This window comes from Symphalangus syndactylus, chromosome 5 (genome assembly GCF_028878055.3).
Source record: "Symphalangus syndactylus isolate Jambi chromosome 5, NHGRI_mSymSyn1-v2.1_pri, whole genome shotgun sequence".
NCBI classification, from domain to species: Eukaryota; Metazoa; Chordata; class Mammalia; order Primates; family Hylobatidae; genus Symphalangus; species Symphalangus syndactylus.
In genome coordinates this window covers 136,820,090-136,844,161 of record NC_072427.2, presented here as the reverse complement: position 1 = coordinate 136,844,161, position 24,072 = coordinate 136,820,090, and the positions used below count along the sequence as shown (strand labels likewise).

Below are 24,072 nucleotides of genomic sequence, written 5' to 3'. Positions count from 1 at the left end.
ACAGGCGCCCACCACCACACCCGGCTAATTTTTTTTGTATTTTTATTAGAGCCAGGGTTTCACCATGTTACCAGGATGGTCTTGATCTCCTGACCTTGCGATCCGCCCACCTCAGCCTCCCAAAGTGCTGGGATTACAGGCATGAGCCACCACGCCCGGCCTTAAAATTTTGTTTAAAGAATTGGCCGGGCGCGGTGGCTCACGCTTGTAATCCCAGCACTTTGGGAGGCCGAGGCGGGCGGATCACGAGGTCAGGAGATCAAGACCACGGTGAAACCTGTCTCTACTAAAAATACAAAAAATTAGCCGGGCGTGGTGGCAGGCGCCTGTAGTCCCAGCTACTCGGAGAGGCTGAGGCAGGAGAATGGCATGAACCCGGGAGGCGGAGCTTGCAGTGAGCCGAGATTGCGCCACTGCACTCCAGCCTGGGCGACAGAGCGAGACTCCGTCTCAAAAAAAAAAAAAAAAAAAAAAAAAAAAAGAATTAGCACATCAGAGGACAGATCTAGTCAATACCTAATTTAAGTTTCTTTTGATCGGCCTAGACATGGGGTCATAGTCGTAGTCCACAATTCTGGAGTCTATTCTCTAATCACTGTACTACACTCCTTGATGCCTCTAAGAATTTTCTCGATGAGAGGTATAGATGTGTCCTGTGGCCTCCCAAAAGTTAATGGATTTTCTAGCTATCATGAGGTTGCAGGGCCTTTTAGCTATGGTATTAATAGCTTCAGAGTTTGCCTATCCTCTGGTTACTCTGAGAAATGTGAGTTGGAACTAGAAAATAAATCCTATATTTTACATTTTCATCTGAGATTCATTTAATTCAAACTCCAAACCAGTCTAGTTTTGTTCTTTGGAAAATGCTGAGAACACTTAACTCCCTTTCTTCAAGTATTCTCTAGAAATTTGGGCTGCAAAAATGCTCCTACTTTTTATCTTTATCAATGCTCTACCTATTTGGTGTGAGATAATTTTAAGCTATAAGACAAGACTGAAAGGTACCATACAAGATATATGGCTGGTCTTTTTTTTTTTTTTTTTTTTTAATGGATAGGGTTTCACTCTGTTGCCTGGGCTGAAGTGCACTGGCATGATCATAGCTCACTGCAGCCTCCAACTCCTGGACTTGAGGGATCCTCTCACCCCAGCCTCCTGGCTAGCTGGGACAATAAGCTTGTACCACCATACTTGGCTAATTTTTTTTTTTTCTTTTTTATTAGTAGTGACGGGGTCTCTCTCTGTTGCCCAGGCTAGCTATTCTTCAGAGATACTAAAGTGCAACTACAAAGTATATGCCAAAAAAACTCCGCTGCATTTATATATAGGAAATGTAATGTTTTCGATTAGTACGAAATTATAAAGATCTATAGAAATAATTATCATGGAATAAAGATAATATATCAGCATTAGCATTAATGGTCATGATTCTGTAATACCATTGTTTGTTCAGAGAGTTAGGCATTTTTTACAGATTGGAAGATTTCATTGGAAATGGTAAAGCTAAAATAACAAGTCTACAGAAAAAGGACTACAAAAAGTGCATGTTAAAATCAAGCAGAGGCCAGGTGCTGTAGCTCATACCTGTCATCCCAGCACTTTGAGAGGCCGAGGCTGGCAGGCAGATCATTTGAAGTCAGGGGCTCGAGACCAGCCTGGCCGACATGGTGAAACCCTGTCTCTACTAAATCCAAAAATTAGCCGGGCGTGGTGGCAGGCACCTGTAGTCCCAGCTACTCGGGAGGCTGAGGCATAAGAATCACTTGAACCCAGGAGGCAGAGGTCGCAGTGAGTTGAGATTGTACCACTGCACTCCAGCCTGGGCAACAGAGTGAGACTCTGTCTCAAAAAAAAAACAAAAACAACACACACACAAATATAAAATCAAGCAGAAAGATACTAGCAGGTTTAGGCCAGGCATAGTAGCTCATACCTGTAATTCCAGCACTTTGGGAGGCCAGGTCTGGAGGATTGCTTGAGCTCAGGAATTCAAGACTAGCCTGAGCAACATAAGGAGACCCCATCTCTACAAAAATTACCAAAAAAAATTAGCCAGGCATGGTGACCTGTGCCTATGGTCTCACCTACTCAAGAGGCTGAGATAGGGTGGATCACTTGAGCCTGGGAGGTCGAGGTGAGCCATGATTGCCCCACTGCACCCCAGCCTGGGCAACAGAGTGACAGCCTGTCTCAAAAAATAAATATATAAATAAATAAAATTCATTAAAATCATAAGGGAAAATATATTTTACCAGTTATTAAGTGGAAATAGTTCATCATAAAGATCTTCATCCTCATCATCTTCACATTGACTGGGTGGAAGAAGAGGAAGTTGTTCTTTTTTTTTTGAGACAGAGTCTCTCCCTGTCGCCCAGGTGCAATGGCGCAATCTCAGCTCACTGCAACCTCTACCTCCCGGGTTCACACGATTCTCCTGCCTCGGCCTCCTGAGTAGCTGGGACTACAGGCGCCCACCATCATGTCCAGCTAATTTCTGTATTTTTAGTAGACACAGGGTTTCACCGTGTTGGCCAGGCTGGTCTCTAACTCCTGAACTTGTGATCTGCCCGCCTCGGCCTCCCAAAGTGTTGGGATTACAGGCGTGAGCCATCACGCCCGGCCTTAGTATTTTCATATATGACTGATTTATAGAAAATAAGTGTTTTCGTAGTTTGATTACTGATGAGAAAGAAAATATCTAGGGGTGTTTGCTTTATTAGTCTTTTCATGGTAAATGTATAACTTAACACATTACGTTTTCATCAAAATAAAAGAAATCTCTAATATTTAGACACTGTGCCCCTGCTTTACTCCTCGTTTGAGTTTTATTCAGTTTTCTGTTTCAGGGTCAAGTTTTATGCAATTTTCTGTTTCAGGGTCATGGGACTGGCTTGCTCCAGAGCTGCCATATTCTTTATATTCTTCTTCTTCTTTTTTTTTTTTTTTTTTTTTTTGAGACAGACTCTCACTCATTGCCCAGGCTGGCACAATCTCAGTTCACTGCAACCGCTGCTTCCTGGGTTCGAGCAATTTTCCCACCTCAGCCTCCCGAGTAGCTGGGACTACTGGCATGAGCCACCATGCCTGGCTAATTTTTTTGTACTTTCGTAGAGACAGGGTTTCGCCATGTTGGCCAGGCTGGTCTTGAACTCCTGACATCAAGTGATCCACCTGCCTCAGCCTCCCAAAGTGCTGGGATTATAGGCGTGAGCCACTGCACCCAGCCTGCCCTGCCCTTTTATGGTGGTGGTGGTGGTGTTTTTTGTTTTACCCAGATTTACTGGAACTGAATTATGGGGGTTGGTTGGTTGGTTTGTTTGTTTGAGATGGGGTCTGGCTCTGTCGCCCATGCTGGAGTGCAATAGCGCGATCTCAGCTCACTGCAACCCCCACCTCCTGGGCGCAAACCATCCTCCTACCTCAGCCTCCCAAGTAGCTGGGACTATAGGCGTATACCACCACACCTGCATGGCTAATTTTTGTATTTTTGGTAGAGACGGATTTTCACCATGTTGCCCAGGCTGGTCTCAAACTCCTGGGCTCAAGTAATCCACTCACCTGAGGCTCCCGAAGTGCTGGGATTATAGGTGTGAGCCACCACTCCTGGCCCATATTTTTTTTTTTTTTTTTTTTTTTTTTTTTTTTTTTTTTTGAGACGGAGTCTCGCTCTTTCACCCAGGCTGGAGTGCAGTGGCGCGATCTCGGCTCACTGCAGGCTCCGCCCCCCGGGGTTCACGCCATTCTCCTGCCTCAGCCTCCCTTGTAGCTGGGACTACAGGCGCCTGCCACCTCGCCCGGCTAATTTTTTGTATTTTTAGTAGAGACGGGGTTTCACCGTGTTAGCCAGGATGGTCTCGATCTCCTGACCTCGTGATCCGCCCGCCTCGGCCTCCCAAAGTGCTGGGATTACAGGCGTGAGCCACCGCGCCCGGCCCCATATTTTTTTTTTAAGCCAAAAAAATACTTTTTGTTCCTCTTTTCTCTCTCCTCCCTTATAATACCGTCTCTCTTTTTCTTTCTGTCATTGACCATACATCACCAATTACTAGTTAAGGATCAAATAACAATTTCATGTGCCTTTCTGGTGATATCTAAATGACATTCAAAACCTCTTCTTGTGATTTTGAATACAAAATAAATAAATGCGCTTTACAACATTTTTCAGAAGTTTTCATTTATATATTGATATATTCATTTTTACATTGAAGGAAAGACCAAGAAGTGCAGTGGAGCAGCTCTGTTTGGCTGAAAGTACTCGACCTAGGATGACTGTGGAAGAGCAAATGGAAAGAATAAGAAGACATCAACAGGCATGCCTGAGGGAAAAGAAAAAGGGATTAAATGTTATTGGAGCTTCAGACCAGTCACCCTTACAAAGCCCTTCAAATTTAAGGGATAATGCATTTAGGACTACTCAGGTATATGAATTGCATTTGATTATTCTTTTGTGTAAATCTGCTATCACTGAATTTTGGAATCAGAGTTACATGACTGATAGGTCTTAAAAGGTCTGCAGTATGGATAGTTATTTTATATTATTTAATTCTCCTAATAATAAGCTAAGACACCTAAGTAAAATGTAAATAACCCTGAGTTCAAGAGACCAGAGCTAAACTACATGTTGCATGCCCGTGGACCAGTTGTGGACTTAACGTCTTCAACTGTACAGTGATGATACAGCTGCCCAGACTCCTTAGAGACACTAAGAAAATAAAAGGGTTTTCAACAACTGTAAAATGCTATGCAGGTTACCAAGATAGTCCCCAATTCCCCTCTCAATAAAATGTATATTACTCTGTGTCCTGATTTAACATGACCTAAATTATAACAGGAGAGAGCTTCTAAATAAAGTTCCTAGTGCGCTGTCCATCACCTCTCAACTTCAGGCTTATAAAGTGATGCCATTTTGTTTCTTTTTGTTTTTTGCCCCTCTTTATAAATTTAGAGACAGCAGCCTAGCCAACCTGTTCAGTAGCTTCTGTCTGATCTTTCCCTGTTTGTAGACACTTGTCACCTAGCAATAGTATCTTAAAAGTTTGTCTATAATGGCATAAACTGAATGCATCAGCTGAACATGCTTTCCTGTCCTAATGAACATCCCCTCTTTCCATCTAATCAAGTGCAGGCATTGCTAATGGAGACTAAACAAAGCAACAGTTTGAATTGTGGCACATTCTACAAATTACAAAATGAATGGTTTTTTTTAAAAAGAGATGAGAAAAATATGTAGAATAGTGCTATATATATAAATTTTCTTTGTTAGTTTTCATAGGAAAACTTCTTCATGAGTGGAGATCCAGCTTTGTTCTATTTTCAGAATTAACAGGCACTATTTATAAAATATACATGCATGCACAGTATGAGTATAAAAATGCTATATGTCTTTTGAGCAGACTCGAAGGAGGGATGATAGTGTTAAGGAACTGGACACTGTCGTTAGAGAAAATGATGTAAAGCCAGACCATGAAACTCCTCCAGCAGAAATTGTTCAACTAAAAGAAACCGAACCCCAAAATGTGGACTTCAGCAAAGAGGTAGCGAGATTATTTTATGAAAGGTATTCCAAAGGATTAGATTTGTGAAGATTAAATCAAGTAGTAAGGTTGAAAATAAAGTATGTTTCTTTCAGTCACAGAGGCCATAGAGCTAAATGAAAAAATAAGCTTTCTGGCTGGGCGTGGTGGCTCATGCCTGTAATCCCAGCCCTTTGGGAGGCCGAGGCAGGCAGATCACGAGGTCAGGAGATCGAGACCATCCTGGCTAACACGGTGAAACCCCGTCTCTACTAAAAATGCAAAAAAAAATTAGCCGGGCTTGGTGGCAGGCGTCTGTAGTCCCAGCTACTGGGGAGGCTGAGGCAGGAGAAGGGCATGAACCTGGGAGGCGGAGCTTGCAGTGAGCCGAGATCGCGCCACTGCACTCCAGCCTGGGCGACAGAGCGAGACTCCATCTCAAGAAAAAAGAAAAAATAAACTTTCTTTAGTTTGATTGATGTATTCAGCCACATCAAAATATGCATTAATTGACCGGACACGGTGGCTCGTGTGTGTAATCCCAGCACTTTGAGAAGCTGAGGCAGGCGGATCACTTGAGCCCAGGAGTTTGAGACCAGCCTGGGCAACATGGTGAAACCCTGCCTCTACTGAATACAAAAATTAGCCAGGTGTGGTGGCATGCACCTGTAGTCCCAACTGCTACTGGAGAAGCTGAGGTAGGAGGATCACCTGAGCCCAAGTTGCAGTGAGTAGAGATGGGCCACAGAGTGAGATCCTGTTTCAAAAAAAAAAAAAAAAAAATGCGGCCAGGCACAGTGACTCACGCCTGTAATCCCAGCACTTTGGAGGCCAAGGTGAGTGGATCACTTGAGGCCCGGAGTTCAAGATCAGCCTCGCCAACACAGTGAAACCCCATCTCTATAAAAAATACAAAAGTTAGCTGGGCATGGTGATACACGCCTGTAATCACTACTCAGGAGGCTGAAGCAGGAGAATCGCTTGAACCCGGGAGTCGGAGGTTGCAATGAGCTGAGATCGTGCCACTGCCCTGCCGCCTGGAGGACAGAGTGGGATTCCATCTCAAAAAAAAGAAAAAAAGAAAAATTTTATTTATTTATTTATTTTTATTTTATTTTATTTTTTTTTTTTGAGACAGAGTCTCGCTCTGTCGCCCAGGCTGGAGTGCAGTGGCGCAATCTCGGCTCACTGCAAGCTCCGCCTCCCGGGTTCACGCCATTCTCCTGCCTCAGCCTCTCCAAGTAGCTGGGACTACAGGCGCCCGCCACCATGCCCGGCTAATTTTTCTTTATATTTTTAGTAGAGACGGGGTCTCACCGTGGTCTCGATCTCCTGACCTCGTGATTCGCCCGCCTCGGCCTCCCAAAGTGCTGGGATTACAAGCGTGAGCCACCACGCCCAGCCAAAAGAAAAATTTTAAAAAATGCATTAACTGAAAATTTAAAACATAATCAGTCACAGCTAGATTAAATTATCATTAATCCCAGTTAAGGAATCTTATATCCCAACAGCTAGGTCTTAGCAATATGCACCATCTCTTTTTTTTTGAGACAGAATCTCACTGTCGCCCAGGCTGCAGTACAGTGGCGCGATCTTAGCTCACTGCAACCTCTGCCTCCCAGGTTCAAGCGATTCTCCTGCCTTAGCCTCCCAAGTAGCTAGGATTACAGGCATGTACCACCATGCCCAGCTAATTTTTTGTATCTTTAGTAGAGATGGGGTTTCACCATGTTGACCAGGCTGGTCTCGAACTCCTGACCTCGTGATCTGCCCGCTTCGGCCTCCCAAAGTGCTGGGATTACAGGTGTGAGCCACTGTGCCCGGCCTGCATCATGTCTTTAGACAAATAACTTTTTGCATCCTAGTAGTAAAGAATGTTAATATTCTTAATATACTTGAACCTAAATTTATTATCAGTAAATATTTGATAGAGTGTGATTGTTTAATAAACTTTATTTTGGAATTATTTTAGATATGCTAATCTAATGTGGTAAGAATTCTTTGAAAAGAAAATTTTTCTTTTTATTCTACAGTTAAAAAAAACTGAAAACATTTCATATGAAATGCTTTTTGAACCTGAGCCAAATGGAGTAAATTCTGTGGAAATGATGGATAAAGAAAGAAACAAAGAAAAAATGCCTGAGGATGTTACATTCAGGTAATATTTAAGAAAAGCAAAGGAATCATTCACAAAACTGTGTAACTGCTTAAAAATGGTGAACTTCGGAGTCAAAAGTACTGGATTTGAGCCCCAACTTAGCTACTTAGGAGCTATAGAATCTTGAGCAAGTTATATAACCTCTTAAACTACACATTCCTCACTTGTAAAAATGGCAAGAGGGCTGGACACGCTGGTGCACATGTATAATTCCAGCACTTTGAAAGGCCAAGGCAGGAGGATCACCTGAGCCCAGGAATTCAAGACCAGCCTGGGCAACATAATGAGACCTCATCTCTGAAAAAAAAAAATTAGCCAGGCATGGTGGCATGTGCCTGTAGTCCTAGCTACTTGGAGGCTGAGGTGAGAGGATCACTTGAGCCCAAGAGCTCGAGGATGCAGTGACCCATGGTTGTGCCAGTACACTCCAGCCTGTGCAACAGAGTGAGACTCTTATCTCAAAAAAAAAAAAAAGGCATAATAACGGTATCTATCTGACAGGTGTGTTGTAAAGATTAATATGAAAACACATGTGGCTGGGGGCAGTGGCTTATGCCTGTAATCCCAGCACTTTGGGAGGCCAACGGGGCAGATCACTAGAAGTCAGGAGTTTGAGACCAGCCTGGCCAACATGATAAAACCCTGTGTCTACTAAAAGTACAAAAATTAGCCAGACATGGTGGTGCATGTCTGTGGTCCCAGCTACTTGGGAGGCTGAGGTAGGAGAAATGCTTGAACCCAGAAGGCAGAGGTTGCAGTGAGCCAAGATCACACCACTACACTCCAGCCTGGGCGACAGAGTGAGACTCCATCTCAAAAGAAAAGGAAAAAAAAAAGAAAATACATGTACAGCACTTTACACTGTGCTTAGCACCTAGGAAGTATTCAATAAATGATACCTTACTCCAGGTGCATGCCTGTAGTTCCAGCTACTCAGGAAACTGAGGTGGGAGGATTGCTTGAACATGGGAGGTCATGGCTGCAGTGAGCCATGATCATGTCACTACACTCCAGCCTGGGCAACAGAGCAAGACCCTGTCTCAAAAAAATTTTAAAAAGAGAGATAAACACCTTAAAAAAAAAAAAAGTAAAAAGGCATATAAGTTGTAGCAGAGTAAGCAATTCAGCACTGCCTATACAGTCGGCCCTCCATATTCATGGATTCATGCCTTTACAGTCGGCCCTCCACATCCATGGATTCAGAACCCATGGATCTGGAGGGTCAACTGTACTATGCCATTTGATATAAGGGACTGGAGCATCTGCAGATTTTGCTATCTGTGGGGGGGGTCCTGAAATCAGTCTTCCCAGGTAATGATTGACATTGGTCAAAATTCTAAGCTGTCTCATAAGAGTTCCAGAAATTATGGTGATTTTCTTTTTTCTTTTAACTATATATATATATAGCTATATATATAGCTATACACACGTGTATATATATACACATATATACACATATATATATATATACACATATATATATATATATATACACATATATATATATATATATATATCTTTTTTTTTGAGACAGAGTCTCGCTCTGTTGCCCTGGCTGGAGTGCAATGGTGCAATCTCGGTCCACTGCACTCGGTTCCCAGAGGGAACCTCCACCTCCTGAGTTCAAGCAATTCTCCTGCCTCAGCCTCCCGAGTAGCTCGGACTACAGGCACGTGCCACCACACACGGCTAATTTTTTTTTTTTTTTTTTTTTGTATTTTTAGTAGAGACAGGGTTTCACCATGTTGGCCAGGCTGGCCTCAAATTCCTGACCTCAGGTGATCCACCCGCCTCAGCCTCCCAGCCTCCCAAAGTGCTGGGATTACAGACATAAGCCACCATACCCAGCCTTAACTGGCCTTCTTAAGAGTATATCTTCAATCTTTCCCTCCATTAAAAATATTAGCGGCACTAGAAAACAGAAATGCTATGGTTTAATGTTATTAGGAGTGCCTTTATTTCTTAAATGAATAGCAAGATTGAATTTGAAAAGTATTTGGCAATGTCTGATAAGAAAAATATCTCTGCTGAATTTTTGTATTAAGCATAGATTAAAACACAGTATATATATATATATATATATATTTTATTTATTTTTTTTTTTTTATTTGAGATGGAGTCTCGCTCTGTCGCCCAGGCTGGAGTGCAGTGGCGCAATCTCAGCTCACTGCAAGCTCCGCCTCCCGGGTTCACACCATTCTCCTGCCTCAGCCCCCCGAGTAGCTGGGACTACAGCCGCCTGCCACCACACCCGGCTAATTTTTTGTATTTTTAGTAGAGACGGGGTTTCACTGTGGTCTCGATCTCCTGACCTCATGATCCGCCTGCCTCGGCCTCCCAAAGTGCTGGGATTACAAGTGTGAGCCACCGCGCCCGGCCAAAACACAGTATATTAAAAATTGATGAGTTCATAATGATACAACAACAAAAAAATTACTTGTTGGCCATTGTAGAGGATGCTAGAGCATCAACTTTTAATTCCAAAACTTGGTACATTAAGGGAAAGGATCAAGTATTTATCATGTTTTTTTCCCAAATTGTAACCAAATAGTTTGAGGAAACTTTTATTTTTAGAAGAATTTCACGTGGGAGTCAGAGTATCATTGTTTTGTGGCAGGGCGCAGTGGCTCATGCCTGAAATCCCAGCACTTTGGGAGGCCAAGGCGGGCAGATCAGTTGAGGTCAGGAGTTTGAAACTAGCCTGGCCAATAATATGGTGAAACACTGTCTCTACTAAAAATACAAAAATTATCCGGGCATAGTGGCACATGCCTGTAATCCCACCTGCTTCGGAGGCTAAGGCACAAGAATTGCTTGAGCCAGGGAGGCGGAGGTCGCAGTGAGCCGAGATCCTGCCACTGTACTCCAGCCTGGGTGACAGAGTGAGAATCTGCCTCAAAAAAAAAAAAAAAAAAAAATGTCATTGCTTTGCTAACCCTAATGAAATAATGGATTTGAACAATATTCCTCAGTGGCTGCCAAAGCTATCAGCTGAAAATCTGACAAGGAGCTTTATATGAATGGGTCAACCCAATAACCCCTGAACTCACTGATATTTGTTTTTTTTTTGAGACAGGGTCTCACTCTGTCACCCAGGCTGGAGTGCAGTGGCGCAATCTTGGCTCACTGCAACCTCTACCCCACTCCGCCCCCGATTCAAGCAGTTCTCCTGCCTCAGCCTCCCAAGTAGCTGGGTTTATAGGCACCTGCCACTGTGCCCGGCTAATTTTTGTATTTTAGTAGAAACAGTTTCACCATCTTGGCTAGGCTGGTCTTGAACTCCTGACCTCATGATCCTTCCTTGGCCTCCCAAAGTGCTGGGATTACAGGCATGAGCCACCGCACCCAGCCACACTGATCATTTTTAACATCACAAAAAGAAACAATCTGTTAATGCAATAGTTCATGACACCCACCTAATGAAGTGTTACTTGCCCCTCTAAAACCTAAATTTGAATGAGCCTTAAAATCATATAACTTTGGCCAGGCGCAGTGGGTCATGCCTGTAATCCCAGCACTTTGGGAGACAGGCAGGTGGATCACGAGGTCAGGAGATCGAGACCATCCTGGCTAACACAGTGAAACCCCATCTCTACTAAAAATACAAAAAGTTAGCCGGACATGGTGGCAGGCGCCCGTAGTCCCTGCTACTCGGGAGGCTGAGGCAGGAGAATGGCGTGAACCTGGGAGGTGAGCTTGCAGTGAGCCTAGATCACGCCACTGCACTCCAGCCTGGGCGACAGAGTGATACTCCGTCTCAAAAAAAAAAAAAAAAAAATCATATAACTTTATAGAAAATCTTGAGGGATACAACCATCAGAATCCAGAATGTGATAAGCTATATAGGACAGATAGACCAAGTTCTTTTACGTATAAATGGCAAAGAATAAAAGGGATCTGGGGCAGTTTGTTTTGGATTAAAGTAGACTTTAAGGAATTTGTCAGGCAATAATATATGGACCTTATTTGGATCCTGATTCTAATTCTAAAGTGACATTATGAGGCACCAGGAAAATTTAAGCACTGACTGGATATTTGATGGCATTAACATATTAAAAATATGTACTGAAGTACTTACAGATTAAATATCATATGTAGAATCTGCTTTAAATGGTTTAGGGAGCAAGGATTTTAGGGCTTAGATGAAGCAAGATTGGCAAACCAAGTAATTATTGAAATGACTATACAGGTTTATTATTTGCTCTAATTCTTTTGTTTAAAACTTTCAAAAAAAAGAAAAGATTGATTGTAAGAAAAAATGTTAGTTGTTAAACATAGGTGGTGGCATCTTTTATAACAAAAAAAAGAAGAAAAATTAATTGTATTTTATAGTGACAAATTTTTAAATACCAATCTATTTTCATCAGCCCTCAAGATGAAACACAGATCACAAATCATAAACCAGAAGACCATCCTGAAGAAAATACAAAGAACAGTGTTGACGAACAGGAAGAAACTGTTACTTCTTACGAATCAACTCCTGAGGTTTCTAGAGGAAATCAAACAATGGCAGGTAGATAGTATACACTTCATAATTTTCTACCTGGTGCTTCCTCTGAACTTCTAAATTTATTTTCCATGGGGAGATTCTAAGAAGGGAATCACTTAAGTACCTTGACTACAGATTAGTCAACGTTTGCCTCCCCAAGTGTACCTTCAGGAGGGATGCAGCCCCTGCCACAGAGTCTACCCTGGCAGAGGGATCAACACATTGGCTTTGGTTTTGCTTTTTCCTTTCAATTTTAACACATAGAGTAATCTTTTTCTAATAAAATCTTTTGGCTGGGCACGGTGGCTCACACCTGTAATCCAGCATTTTGGGAGGCCGAGGCAGGTGGATCACGAGGTTAGGAGTTCAACACCAGCCTGGCCAAAATGGCAAAACCCTGTCTCTACTAAAAATACAAAAAATTAGCTGGGCACGGCGGCAGGCACCTCCAATCCCAGCTACTCAGGAGGCTGAGGCAGAGAATTGCTTGGACTTTGGAGGGGGAGGTTGCAGTGAGCCGAGATCACGCCACTGCACTCCAGCCTGGGTGACAGAGCGAGACTCCATCTCAGAAAAGAAAAGACAATCTTTCAGTACTTGGAAAATCTATCTGTTCTCCGGGCTAGATTCTCAGAGTATTCACAAGCCTGCCACATTGGGAACTGTGGAGGATTTAATACCTAAACTAACAGAATGGGTTTGTTTACTCCATCATTGCTATAATCCATATCTGGCTGTTCCTTTAATTGTAGAAAATTATTATCCATGGCATTTTAAAAAAAACAAATTGTTCTGTGCTCTATTCTCTCATATTTTTTTGGACTCTTCACAAATCTTTTCTTTTTTCCTGGAGGCAGAGTCTCCCTCTGTTGCCAGCACTGGAGTGCAGGGGCGTTATCTTGGCTCACTGCAACCTCTGCCTCCCTAGTAGCTGGGATTACAGGTGTGTGCCACCACGCCCAGCTAATTTTTTGTATTTGTAGTACAGATGGGGGTTACTATGTTGGCCAGGCTGGTCTGGAACTCCTGACCTCCAGTGATCAGCCCACCTCGACCTCCCAAAGTGCTGGGATTACAGGCATAATCCACCGTGCCTGGCCCTTTTACTCTTTTTCTTTATGATTTTTTGGGGGCAGGGATGGGAATTAGTGCATATTATCATGTTTGCGTCTTTTTTTTTTTTTTTTTTTTGAGGCAGTTTCTCTCTTTCACCCAGGCTGGAGTGATGTGGCGCGATCTCAGCTCACTGCAATCTCCACCTCCCAGGTTCAAGCAATTCTCCTGCCTCAGCCTCCCAAGTAGCTGGAATTATAGGTGCCCACCACCACGCCCAGCTAATTTTTGTATTTTTGTAGAGGCGGGGTCTCGCCATGTTGGCGAGGCTGGTTTTTTTTTTTTTTTTTTTTTTTGAGACGGAGTCTCGCTCTGTCGCCCAGGCTGGAGTGCATTGGCGCAATCTCGGCTCACTGCAAGCTCCGCCTCCCAGGTTCACACCGTTCTCCTGCCTCAGCCTTTCCGAGTAGCTGGGACTACAGGCGCCCGCCACCACGCCTGGCTAATTTTTTGTATTTTTAGTAGAGACGGGGTTTCATCGTGGTCTCGATCTCCTGACCTTGTGATCCGCCCGCCTCGGCCTCCCAAAGTGCTTGGATTATAAGCGTGAGCCACCGCGCCTGGCCTCAGGCCGGTCTTGAACTCCTGATCTCAGGTGATTCACCTGCCTCAGCTTCCCAAAGTGCTAGGATTACAGGCGTGAGCCACCATGCCCAGCCAGCTTTGCTTCTTTTTTTTTTTTTTTTTTTTTTTGAGATGGAGTCTGGCTCTGTTGCCCAGGCTGGAGTGCAGTGGCACAATCTCCACTCACTGCAAGCTCCACCTCCTGGGTTCATGCCATTCTCCTGCCTCAGCCTCCTGAGTAGCTGGGACTGTTGGCGCCCATCACCACGCCTGGCTAATTTTTTGTATTTTTTTTTTTTTTTTTAGTAGAGATAGGGTTTCACCGTGTTAGCCAGGATGGTCTGATCTCCTGACCTCGTGATCCGCCCGCCTCGGCCTCCCTAAGTGCTGGGATTATAGGCGTGAGCCACTGTGCCCAGCCCAGCTTTGCTTCTTGTAGTCCATAAGTAAAAAACCATTCCTACAAAACCCCGCCACCACTGCTGCCCTTTTGCAGAAGAATAAGAAACAATGAAATTCAAGTATTCAGGACCATTCTTCGTAGGAAAAGCATGGGGTTCTGGGCAGAACATCTTCCGTATAACATGTATATGTTATAAATTTAAATAAAATAAATTTTATTTAAAATAAATTATAAATTTATATTATCAGTCATGTTCCCTTGTAACAAATACTAAGCACTGCCTTTTCCTTTGCCTCTATCACTTACAAGTCAACATGAGCCAGGTGCAGTGGCTCACGCCTATAATCTCAGCACTTTGGGAGGCCAAGGCAGGAGTATTGCTTGAGCTCATGAGTTCAAGACCAGCCTAGGCAATATAACAAGACAACATTTTTACTAAAAATAATACTTTTAAAAAATTAGCCAGATGGGATGGCACTATAGACCCAGCTTCTCAGGAGGCTGAGGCAGGAGGATCGCCTGAGACCAGGAGGTGGAGGCTACAATGAGCTGTGTAATTGCACTACTGCTTTCCAGCCTGAGCAACAGAGCAAGACCCTGTCTCAAAAAATAAACAAATAGGCCGGGCTCGGTGGCTTGCGCCTGTAGTCCCAGCACTTTGAGAGGCAGAGGCGGGCGGATCACAAGGTCAGGAGATCGAGACCATCCTAGCTAACACAGTGAAACCCCGTCTCTACTGAAAATACAAAAAAATTAGCCGGGCGTGGTGGCGGGCTCCTGTAGTCCCAGCTACTCGGGAGGCTGAGGCAGAATGGCGTGCACCCAGGATGCGGAGCTTGCAGTGAGCTGAGATGGCGCCACTGCACTCCAGCCTGGGCGACAGAGCAAGACTCCGTCTCAAAAAATAAATAAATAAATAAATAAATAAATAAATAAATAAATAAATAAATAAAATAAACAGATAGCCAGGCATAGTGGCTCACGCCTATAATCCCAGCACTTTGGGAGGCTGAGGCAGGTGGGTCACCTGAGGTTTGGAGTTTGAGACCAGCCTGACCAACATGGAGAAACCCCATCTCTACTAAAAATACAAAATTAGCCAGGCATGGTGGCCATGCCTGTAATCCCAGCTACTCAGGGGGCTGAGACAGGAGAATCGCTTGAACTCAGGAGGCGGAGGTTGCGATGAGCCGAGATCACACCACTGCACTCCAGCCTGGGCAACAAAGAGCGAAACTCTGTCTCTAAATAAATAAATAAATAAGGTAGTGTGCACAGGAGGTCTCACTTGTTAAAAAAAAAAAAAAAAAATTGTCACTGGCCAGTTTTGGTTATTATGCAGCAGGTCGGGATCAAAGTGTTATGATAGTATTAAAACCACAACATTTAAATCATCCGTAGTATTTAGCTGCATAGAACTAGAAAAGTTCCAACAGAAAATTAACCTCAAAGCAAAAAAAAAAATTGTAAAGTTTTTGTTTTTTGTTTTTTGTTGTTGTTGTTGTTGTTGTTTGAGATGACGTCTTGCTCTCTTGCCCAGGCTAGAGTACAGTGGTACAATCTCAGCTCACTGCAGCCTCTGGCTCCTGGGTTCAAGCACTTCTTCTAACCTGGCCTCCTGAGTAGCGAGGACTACATGCACGAGCTACCATGTCTGACTAATTTTTGTATTTTTAGTAGAGTTGGGGTTTCACCGTGTTGGCCTGGCTGGTCTCGAACTCCTGACCTCAAATGATCCGCCTGCCTCGGCCTCCCAAAGTGGTGGGATTACAGACATGAGCCACCACCCCCAGCCAGAAAAAAAAAAAAAATTTAAATAGTCATCAGGAAACATTTTATACTGAATAATTAGATTGCAGATTAGAAAATAACAGGCTGGACACATAATCCCAACATTTTGGGAGACCGAGGTGGGAAGATCACATGATGCCAGGAGTTCAAGACCAGCCTGGTCAACATGGTGAGACCCCATCTCAATTAATAAAAAATTGTTTTTAATTATTTAAAAAGAAAAAATCACAATAGAACCAAATGTATCTATTACTTCCTTCTCAAGACATGTTCTAATTTTTGTGGGATTACAGCATCAGGTTTTACTTCTCCAAATGTATCTTAAAGATTTTTATCTTCTCCCATTTTCTTTGTGTGTTTTAGTGAAAAGTCTGTCCCCATCTCCTGAGTCCTTGGCATCGCCAGTTCCATCCACTCAGCCGCAGCTCACAGAAGGATCACATTTCATGTGTGTGTAGTCTCAGAAGAAGTACGTCATTTCCCTTTGCATTTGTGCTTTAGTTTTTTACTTGAATTTTATGACTCATCTGTTGGTTTAGTGAATCAAAACTGGGATTTGTTCTGGACTGTACATAGGAATAGTTGGCAGAACAAGTAGGCATATCTTGGAACCAGGGTCGGTAACAGATTGCTAACATTGGCTCCTCCGATGATTTGCTGTGTGACAGCATTTTCTTTGTCTCTTATTTCATCATCCAGAAAAACAAAATTTGTAGGGTATGGCCTGTGCCAAGACTTGCAGTGTTGTGCAGCTGTGCTTCTACTTAATGTTCCTTTCCATAGCCTGACCTGAAAATTCCGTTTAAGCCATTACACGTTGACTATGTAATGCTTTTTACACTTAGGGTGACATGTCTGCCCACTGGGAATTTGCTAATTATTGTAAATGACAATGAAATGTTTATGGTACAGCCAACTTGATGGAATATTAAAATCTTTAATGTCTATCTGATATTATTTCTAAGTAATTGAATTCTATTAAGTCAGGGAGGTAGTTACTAAAACCGTGGATGGTATCAGGGAGAAGAAGGAATCCTTTCTTGAACAGTGTTCCTTAGAGCACAGATTTATAATTGAGAATAATTTCCTGAATTCTTACTTTTAAACTTTCTAGACAATTGCCAATTTTAACCTATAATTTAGTACTTATAGCGTACTCTAAAAGTTTTTTAACTTTTTATAAAAGCTCTGGTATAGAGTAAGAATGTTATGCCTTTTTCTGCATTTTCTTTCTCACAGCATCTACCATATCTAGTAAAGTTTGGTGCTTTAGGATTACCACCATTTTCTGCTGAACAATTATAAGCAGCAAAAACATATAGAGACATTATAAGCATTAGTACTAACGTATTCTTTTATTTTTTTATTTTCTTTTTTTTATGTTATTTCTTTTTTCAGAGATGTCACCCATGCTGGAGTGTAGTGGCATAATCACAGCTCACTGCAGCCTTGACCTCCTGGGCTCAAGCAGTCGTCCTGCTTCAGCCTTACAAGTAGCTGGGATCACAAGTGCACGCCACCACACCTGGCTGATATTTTGATTTTCTTGTAGAGACAGTCTTGTTGTCCACGCTGGTCTCAAACTCCTGAACTCAAGCTACCCTCTCACTGCGTGAGCCACTGTGCCTAGCCTCTTTGATTTTTACATTCTCAAAATATTTCTTTTATTTTCTTTCCTTTTTTTTTTTTTTTTTGAGACAGGGTCTTACTCTGTCATCCAGGCTGGAGTGCAGTGGTGCAAGATCATGGCTCAATGGCTCACTGCAGGCTGACCTCCCAGGCTCAAGCAATCCTCCCACCTCAGCCCCCTGAGTAGCTGGGACTACAGGTGTGTGCCACCATGCCAGGCTAATTTTTTTGCAGAGATGGAGTTTTCACCATGGTGCCCAGGCTGGTCTCGAGCTCCTGAGCTCAAGTGATCTGTCCACCTCAGCCTCCCAAAGTGCTAAGATTACAGGTGTGAGCCACCACACCCAGCCTTTTATCTTTCAATTATTTTTTAAATTTCACTAGCTTTGGATACAAGTGGTTTTGGGTTACATGGAAGAATTGTATAGTGGTGAAGTCTGAGATTTTAGTGCACCTGTTACCCGAGTAGTGTATGTTGTACCCAATCCTTCACCGACCTTCCACCCTCTCCCTTCTGAGTCTCCAAAGTCCATTATACCACACTGTATGCCTTTGCATACCCATAGTGTAGCTCCAACTTATAAGTGAGAACATATGATATTTGGTTTTCCTTTCCTGAGTTACTTTACTTAGAATAATGGCCTCCAGCTCCATCCAAGTTGCTGCAAAATACATTATTTTGTTCCTTTTTATTGCTGAGTAGTATTCCATGGTGTATATAAACCACATTTTCTTTATCCATTCCTTGGTTGGTGGACACTTAGGTTGGTTCCATACCGTTGGAGTTGCAAATTGTGCTGCTATAAACATGCATGTGCATGTATCTTTTTCATGTAATGACTTGTTTTCTTTTGGGTAGATACCCAGTAGTGGGATTGCTGGATCAAATGGTAGATCTACTTTTAGTTCTTTAAGGAATCTCCACACTGCTTTCCATAGTGGTTGTACTAGTTTACATTTCCACCAGTAGTGTAAAAGTGTTTCCTTCTCACCACATCCATACCAACATCTGTTGTTTTTTGACTTTTAAATTATGGCCATTTTTTTTTTCTTTTTTTTTTTTTTTTTTGAGATGGAGTCTCACTGTGTCACCAGGCTGGAGTGTAGTGGCGTGATCTTGGCTCACTGCAACCTCCTCCTCCAGGGTTCAAGCGATTCTCCTGCCTCAGCCTCCCGAGTAGCTGGGACTACAGGCGTGTGCCACCACACCCAGCTAATTTTTGTATTTTTAGTAGAGATGGGGTTTCACCACGTTAGCCAGTATGGTCTCGATCTCTTGACCTCATGATCCGCCCGCCTCGGCCTCTCAAAGTGCTGGCGTGACCCACTGCACCCGGCCAATTATGGCCATTCTTGCAGGAATAAGGAGGCATCTCCTTGTGTATCTTCTTTTGAGAAATGCCTATTCATGTCATTTGCCCACTTTTTGATGGGATTATTTGGTTGCTGATTTGTTTTGAGTTCCTTGCAGATTCTGGATATTAGTCCTTTGTCGTATGCATAGTTTGCAAATATTTCCTCCCATCCTGTTTTCTGGAATCTACTTCCTTTCACACCTTTTTGTAGGAACTATAATCTGTGCCCTTTTTTTCAGCCCAAAGTTTTTTGTTGTCTTTTCATATTTGTAACTTTTATTTGAGATTATGTCTACCTGGAACCTCAAAGAGGCTTCTGTTTTTGTCAGTTGGTATCTGTGCAGGATTGAAGTGCTTGCTGGGAGTTACAAATAACCTAATTGTTATAGTCTTATCTGTGTTTTGCCTTTGTCACTTGTATTTAAGCCTTTTTTTTTTTTTTTTTTTTTTTTTTTTTTTTTTTTTTGAGATCAAGTCTCACCCTGTCACCCACACTGGAGTGCAATGGTGAGGTCTTGGAGCCTTGCCCTCCTGGGCTTAAGTGATCCTCCCATGACAGCATCCCAAGTAGCTGGGACCACAGGCCTGTGCCACCAAGCCTGGCTGATTTTTTGTATTTTTTGTAGAGTAGGAGTTTCGCCATGTTGCCCAGGCTGATCTCAAACTCCTGAGCTCAAGCGCTCTGCCCGCTTCAATCTTCCAAAGTGCTGAGATTACGAAATTGAGCCACCACGCCTGGCTGTGTTTAAACTTTTAATTTAATATGTGTAGAAGTGACTGTTGAGGACAGGTGCAGTAATGCCAGCACTTTGGGAGGCCAAGGCTGGTGAATCACTTGAGGTCAGGAGTTCAGGACCAGCCTGGCCAACATGGTAAAACCCCATCTCTACTTAAAAATACAAAAATTAGCTGGGCATGGTGTCAGGTGCCTGTAATCCCAGCTACCTGGGAGGCTGAGACAGGAGAATCGCTTGAACCTGGGAGGCAGAGGTTTCAGTGAGCCAAGATCACACCATTGCACTCCAGCCTGGGTGACAGAACAAGACTTTGTCTCAAAAAAAAAAAAAAAAAATCTGGGCGTGGTGGCTCACACCTGTAATCCCAGCACTTTGGGAGGCCAAGGCAGGCAGATGACCTGAGGTCAAGAGTTCAAGACCAGCGTGACCAACATGGAGAAACCCAGTCTCTACTAAAATTACAGAATTAGCTGGGCGTGGTGGCACATGCCTGTAATCCCAGCTACTTGGAAGGCTGAGGCAGGAGAATCACTTGAACCCGGCGGCAGTGGTTGCAGTGAGCCGAGGTCATGCCATTGCACTCCAGCCTGGGCAACAAGAACAAAACTCTGTCTCAAAAAAAAAAAAATGGTGACTGTTGCTACTGGTGGCATAATAACACAAAACATTGGAAAAATAAACATTGGACTCATTTGATTTCATCTGTGTAAAGAGTTGATGACCTCTTAGTAGAAAAATATATACATTAAGAGCCATTCACATAATATTTTGATTCAATAAACATTATGACTGTATGCATATCCTTCCAATGATAAAGGATATTCAGTTAAAACTCAAGTATATTTCCAGGTTCCTTAAATTGTTATAAGATTTTATTTTGTTTTCCTCTTATTCCAAGAGCAGTGGCATACTGTAATGAGGTATGATTATTGTCAGATATTTTCTAGTCTCATGGTATGCAACCACCACAAATAACTAAAGGCATGAAAACTTGTATTATTTTTTATCTTCCTATTATGCATATGCCATCTTTCTGAACTAGTGGTTTTGGCAGGATTTAGGAAAACTTTACAAATGACACTACTATGTAGGCAGCTCAATAATTATTACATATTTTAGTGGAGTTATGCAAATGTTTGCTCATTTTGTTGATCTTTTGGATTCAGCTATGTTTGCTACTCTTTTTTTTTTTTTTGCAGTTACAAGATTTAATAGACTGAAAACAGAGCTCCCTTAAAATGGAAGGGACCCAAAGGGTGTTGCCGTTGCCGGCGGTACATTTTTTATTCTGTATTGCTATTTATAATTGCATTATGTTGGCCGGGCACAGTGGCTTACGGCTGTAATCCCAACACTTTGTGAGGCCGAGGCGGGCGGAACACAAGGTCAGGAGATCGAGACCATCGTGGCCAACATGGTTGAAACTCCGTCTCTACCGAAAATACAAAAATTAGCTGGGCGCGGTGGCGTGCACCTGTAGTCTCAGCTACTCTAGAGGCTGAGGCAGGAAAATCACTTGAACCCGGGAGGCGGAGGTTGCAGTGAGCCAAGATTGCGCCACTGCACTCCAGCCTGGCGACAGAGCGAGACTCAGTCTCAAAAATAATAAGGCCAGGCGCAGTGGCACACACCTGTAATCCTAGCACTTTGGGAGGCCGAGGCAGGCGGATCGCCTGGGTTCAGGAGTTTGAGACCAGCCTGGGCAACACGGTGAAACCCCATCTCTACTAAAATACAAAAAATTAGCTGGGTGTGGCAACGTGCACCTGTAGTCCCAGCTACTCAGGAGGCTGAGGCAAGAGAATTGCTGGAACCCGGGAGGCGGAGGTTGCAGTGAGCCGAGATCGTGCCACTGCACCCCACCCTGGGCAACGGAGCGAGACTCCATCTCCAAAATGATAATAATAATGATAATAATAATAATAATAATAATAATAATAATAATAATGAAGAGAAGGAGGAAGAGGAGGAAGGAAGAAGAATTGCATTACATTATGCTTCCTTGTGGGGTTGGGTATAGTGGCTCATGCCTGTAATCCTAGCACTTTGGGAGGCCAAGGCAGGCAGATCACTTGAGGCCAGGAGTTCGAGACCAGCCTGGCCAAAATGGTGAAACCCTGTCTCTACTAAAAATACAAAAATTAGCCAGGCATGGTGATATATGCCTGTAATCTCAGCTAGTTGGGAGACTGAGGCAGGAGAATCACTTGAACCCAGGACGCAGAGGTTGCAGAGAGCCGGGATCGCACCACTGCACCCCAGCCTGGGCGACAGTGAGACCTTGTCTCAAAAAAAAAAAAAAATTGCATTATGTTTCTTTGCTTTGTGAATTAAGCTATGGAAATGAAGAAAAATATCCTTTGATTGTATTGTATTTTAGGATTTTCATGGCCATGCTTGTCAGTTCTGTTGTTACAGAATGTCACCCTTAGTTACTTTGGGAAATGGTAATTAATTAACGTTGCAGGTGTCAAAGTAATTTCCTCTCTCTTATTTTTCAGCTATACTGACTTCTGTTGAAACCATTCAAAGCTAAAGACATGGACCTTCAGCAGTGTAAGAAGATATTGTACAGTATATTTTAAATCTATGAAATTCATAGTTCTGATGCTTTTGGTCACAGAGCATCATTTTATCACTTCTGGAAAATGTTTATTCCAAAACAGCTTTAATGGCCCATATGTACACTTCGTAATCTCAAGGTTATTATTCTGACACCAGCTTGCTGCTATGATTTCAGAGCACATAAGTAAAGGTGCTTTTAATGTGCAGTCTATTGCCAGAGCTTACTTAGTTGCTGATTTCCAGATCTCGATGTTTCTTAAGTCTAGGCGAATTTATATATATATATATTTTTTTGCTTTTCATTTTCTAAAGTTAGTTAATATTTCCAATGAAGCTTGTTTTCTTTTTTTTTTTTTTTCTTCCCATTTTGGCTACTGCAGTGCTTTTGTTTCACACTTGATTTGTAAAAATTTTATATATATATATTTAAAATGTGCCATTTTATTGCTAAGTGAAGTATGTCCTGTTTTCTGCTATAATTCTTTCTCAGTCAGATTGCAATGTCAGCAGTTACTGCCACACTCCTGTCAGCTTAAACACAAATGTTACCGCTTATCTTTTCTTAAAAAAAAAAAACAAAGTGTAGGTATTTTGAAGTACTGGGCTTATATTTCATTGGAATACATGTGTACAGCAATAAGCAGGTTTTCAAATCCAGTACTTAGTTTGTGTACAAATGTAATTATGTTCATTGTGTATATATTATACAATGAGCACATGTAATGTATTAAAGGCTACTTACTATTGTTTAAATGCAAATGTTCATATCTCATTTCTTTTTTATCATGTTAAAATAAATGTTGATGTTCTTAAATCATTGTTAGAATTTTTGTTCTTTCCATCCAAAATTGAAAGTCTTAAGACTCAAGAGACCTCTAGAAGAAAAGGTACTCTGTTAATTTTATAATCCTAGACAACATCTTAAAAGATCCTTGTCGGTCCAGCCCTCCCATGTCGAAGTTGAGGACCTTGAGGCTCAAAGAGATAAATTGACTTGGCCACAATTTAATGACAGAATTTTGACCAGACTATAGTTTTTTCTGACTTTTTCTCTTAGTACATTACATTAGCTCATTACCACTAGAGGAGTTTAGTTTTGTGAAGTCTTTTACCACGTTTCTATTTGCTTCCATGTTTCAGAGAGTAACCTCAAGCATCAGTAGTCCTGCTCTGTTTAGGGATTGGACTTTGAAAGAGGTGTGTAAGGCAGCTATTTGTCTGACATGGGTAGCTAGAAACCGTTTCATCATAAGTAGGACCCTCAGAGATCATTTTCTCTTACAATACATTCTTTGCAGATGTTCACGCTCTTCAGAATCAATTACATTTTCTTCCCTCTGTAACCTTTTGTTCATGCTATATATTGTTCCCAGAGTACACGGAAATTTGATGCTTTTGGATTCCTGCATAAAATGGCTGAAACTAAATTGGCATTAGTCAGTCTTTTTTCCTCCCCATCCTATGTTGAAGAGGATTTAGATTTAATTCAAAATGCAAATGTATAAAAATTCTTCTCCAAACACAATGAAATGAAAATAGATACAATGTATATTGGTAGGTGAAAGAAAACAGAAGTTAAAAATGGACATCTTTCTGTGTCCATGTACATATGTGTAATATGTTTACACATACTACCTTTCTCTAAAGATGTCACACAAAAGTCTTCTCAAAAGAAATAGTCACCAAATTATTATTTCCCTTTAGTCATGATACAATGATTGTTTCAGATCTTTTGTCAGTGTGTTGGGGAACAAT

General features: G+C 42.4%; 1 protein-coding gene across 41 annotated transcripts in view; it reads left to right on the top strand.

The window, feature by feature from the left end:
- The window catches only part of PLEKHA5 (pleckstrin homology domain containing A5), a 253,151-nt gene extending 230,020 nt beyond the window's left edge, over positions 1-23,131 (top strand). For 34 of the 41 annotated variants that reach the window (XM_055280463.2, XM_055280464.2, XM_055280470.2 and 31 more), the window contains 6 exons: positions 4,209-4,418; positions 5,394-5,534; positions 7,547-7,671; positions 12,039-12,184; positions 16,395-16,500; positions 22,254-23,131. In XM_055280463.2, the coding sequence (XP_055136438.2) occupies positions 4,209-4,418; positions 5,394-5,534; positions 7,547-7,671; positions 12,039-12,184; positions 16,395-16,489 (717 nt within the window). In that variant the 3' untranslated portion in view covers positions 16,490-16,500; positions 22,254-23,131. The remainder of the gene's footprint in view (positions 1-4,208; positions 4,419-5,393; positions 5,535-7,546; positions 7,672-12,038; positions 12,185-16,394; positions 16,501-22,253) is intronic. The other 7 variants (XM_055280466.2, XM_063640759.1, XM_055280491.2 and 4 more) reach the window with 3 other exon arrangements.
- The last annotated feature ends 941 nt before the right edge of the window (positions 23,132-24,072 follow it).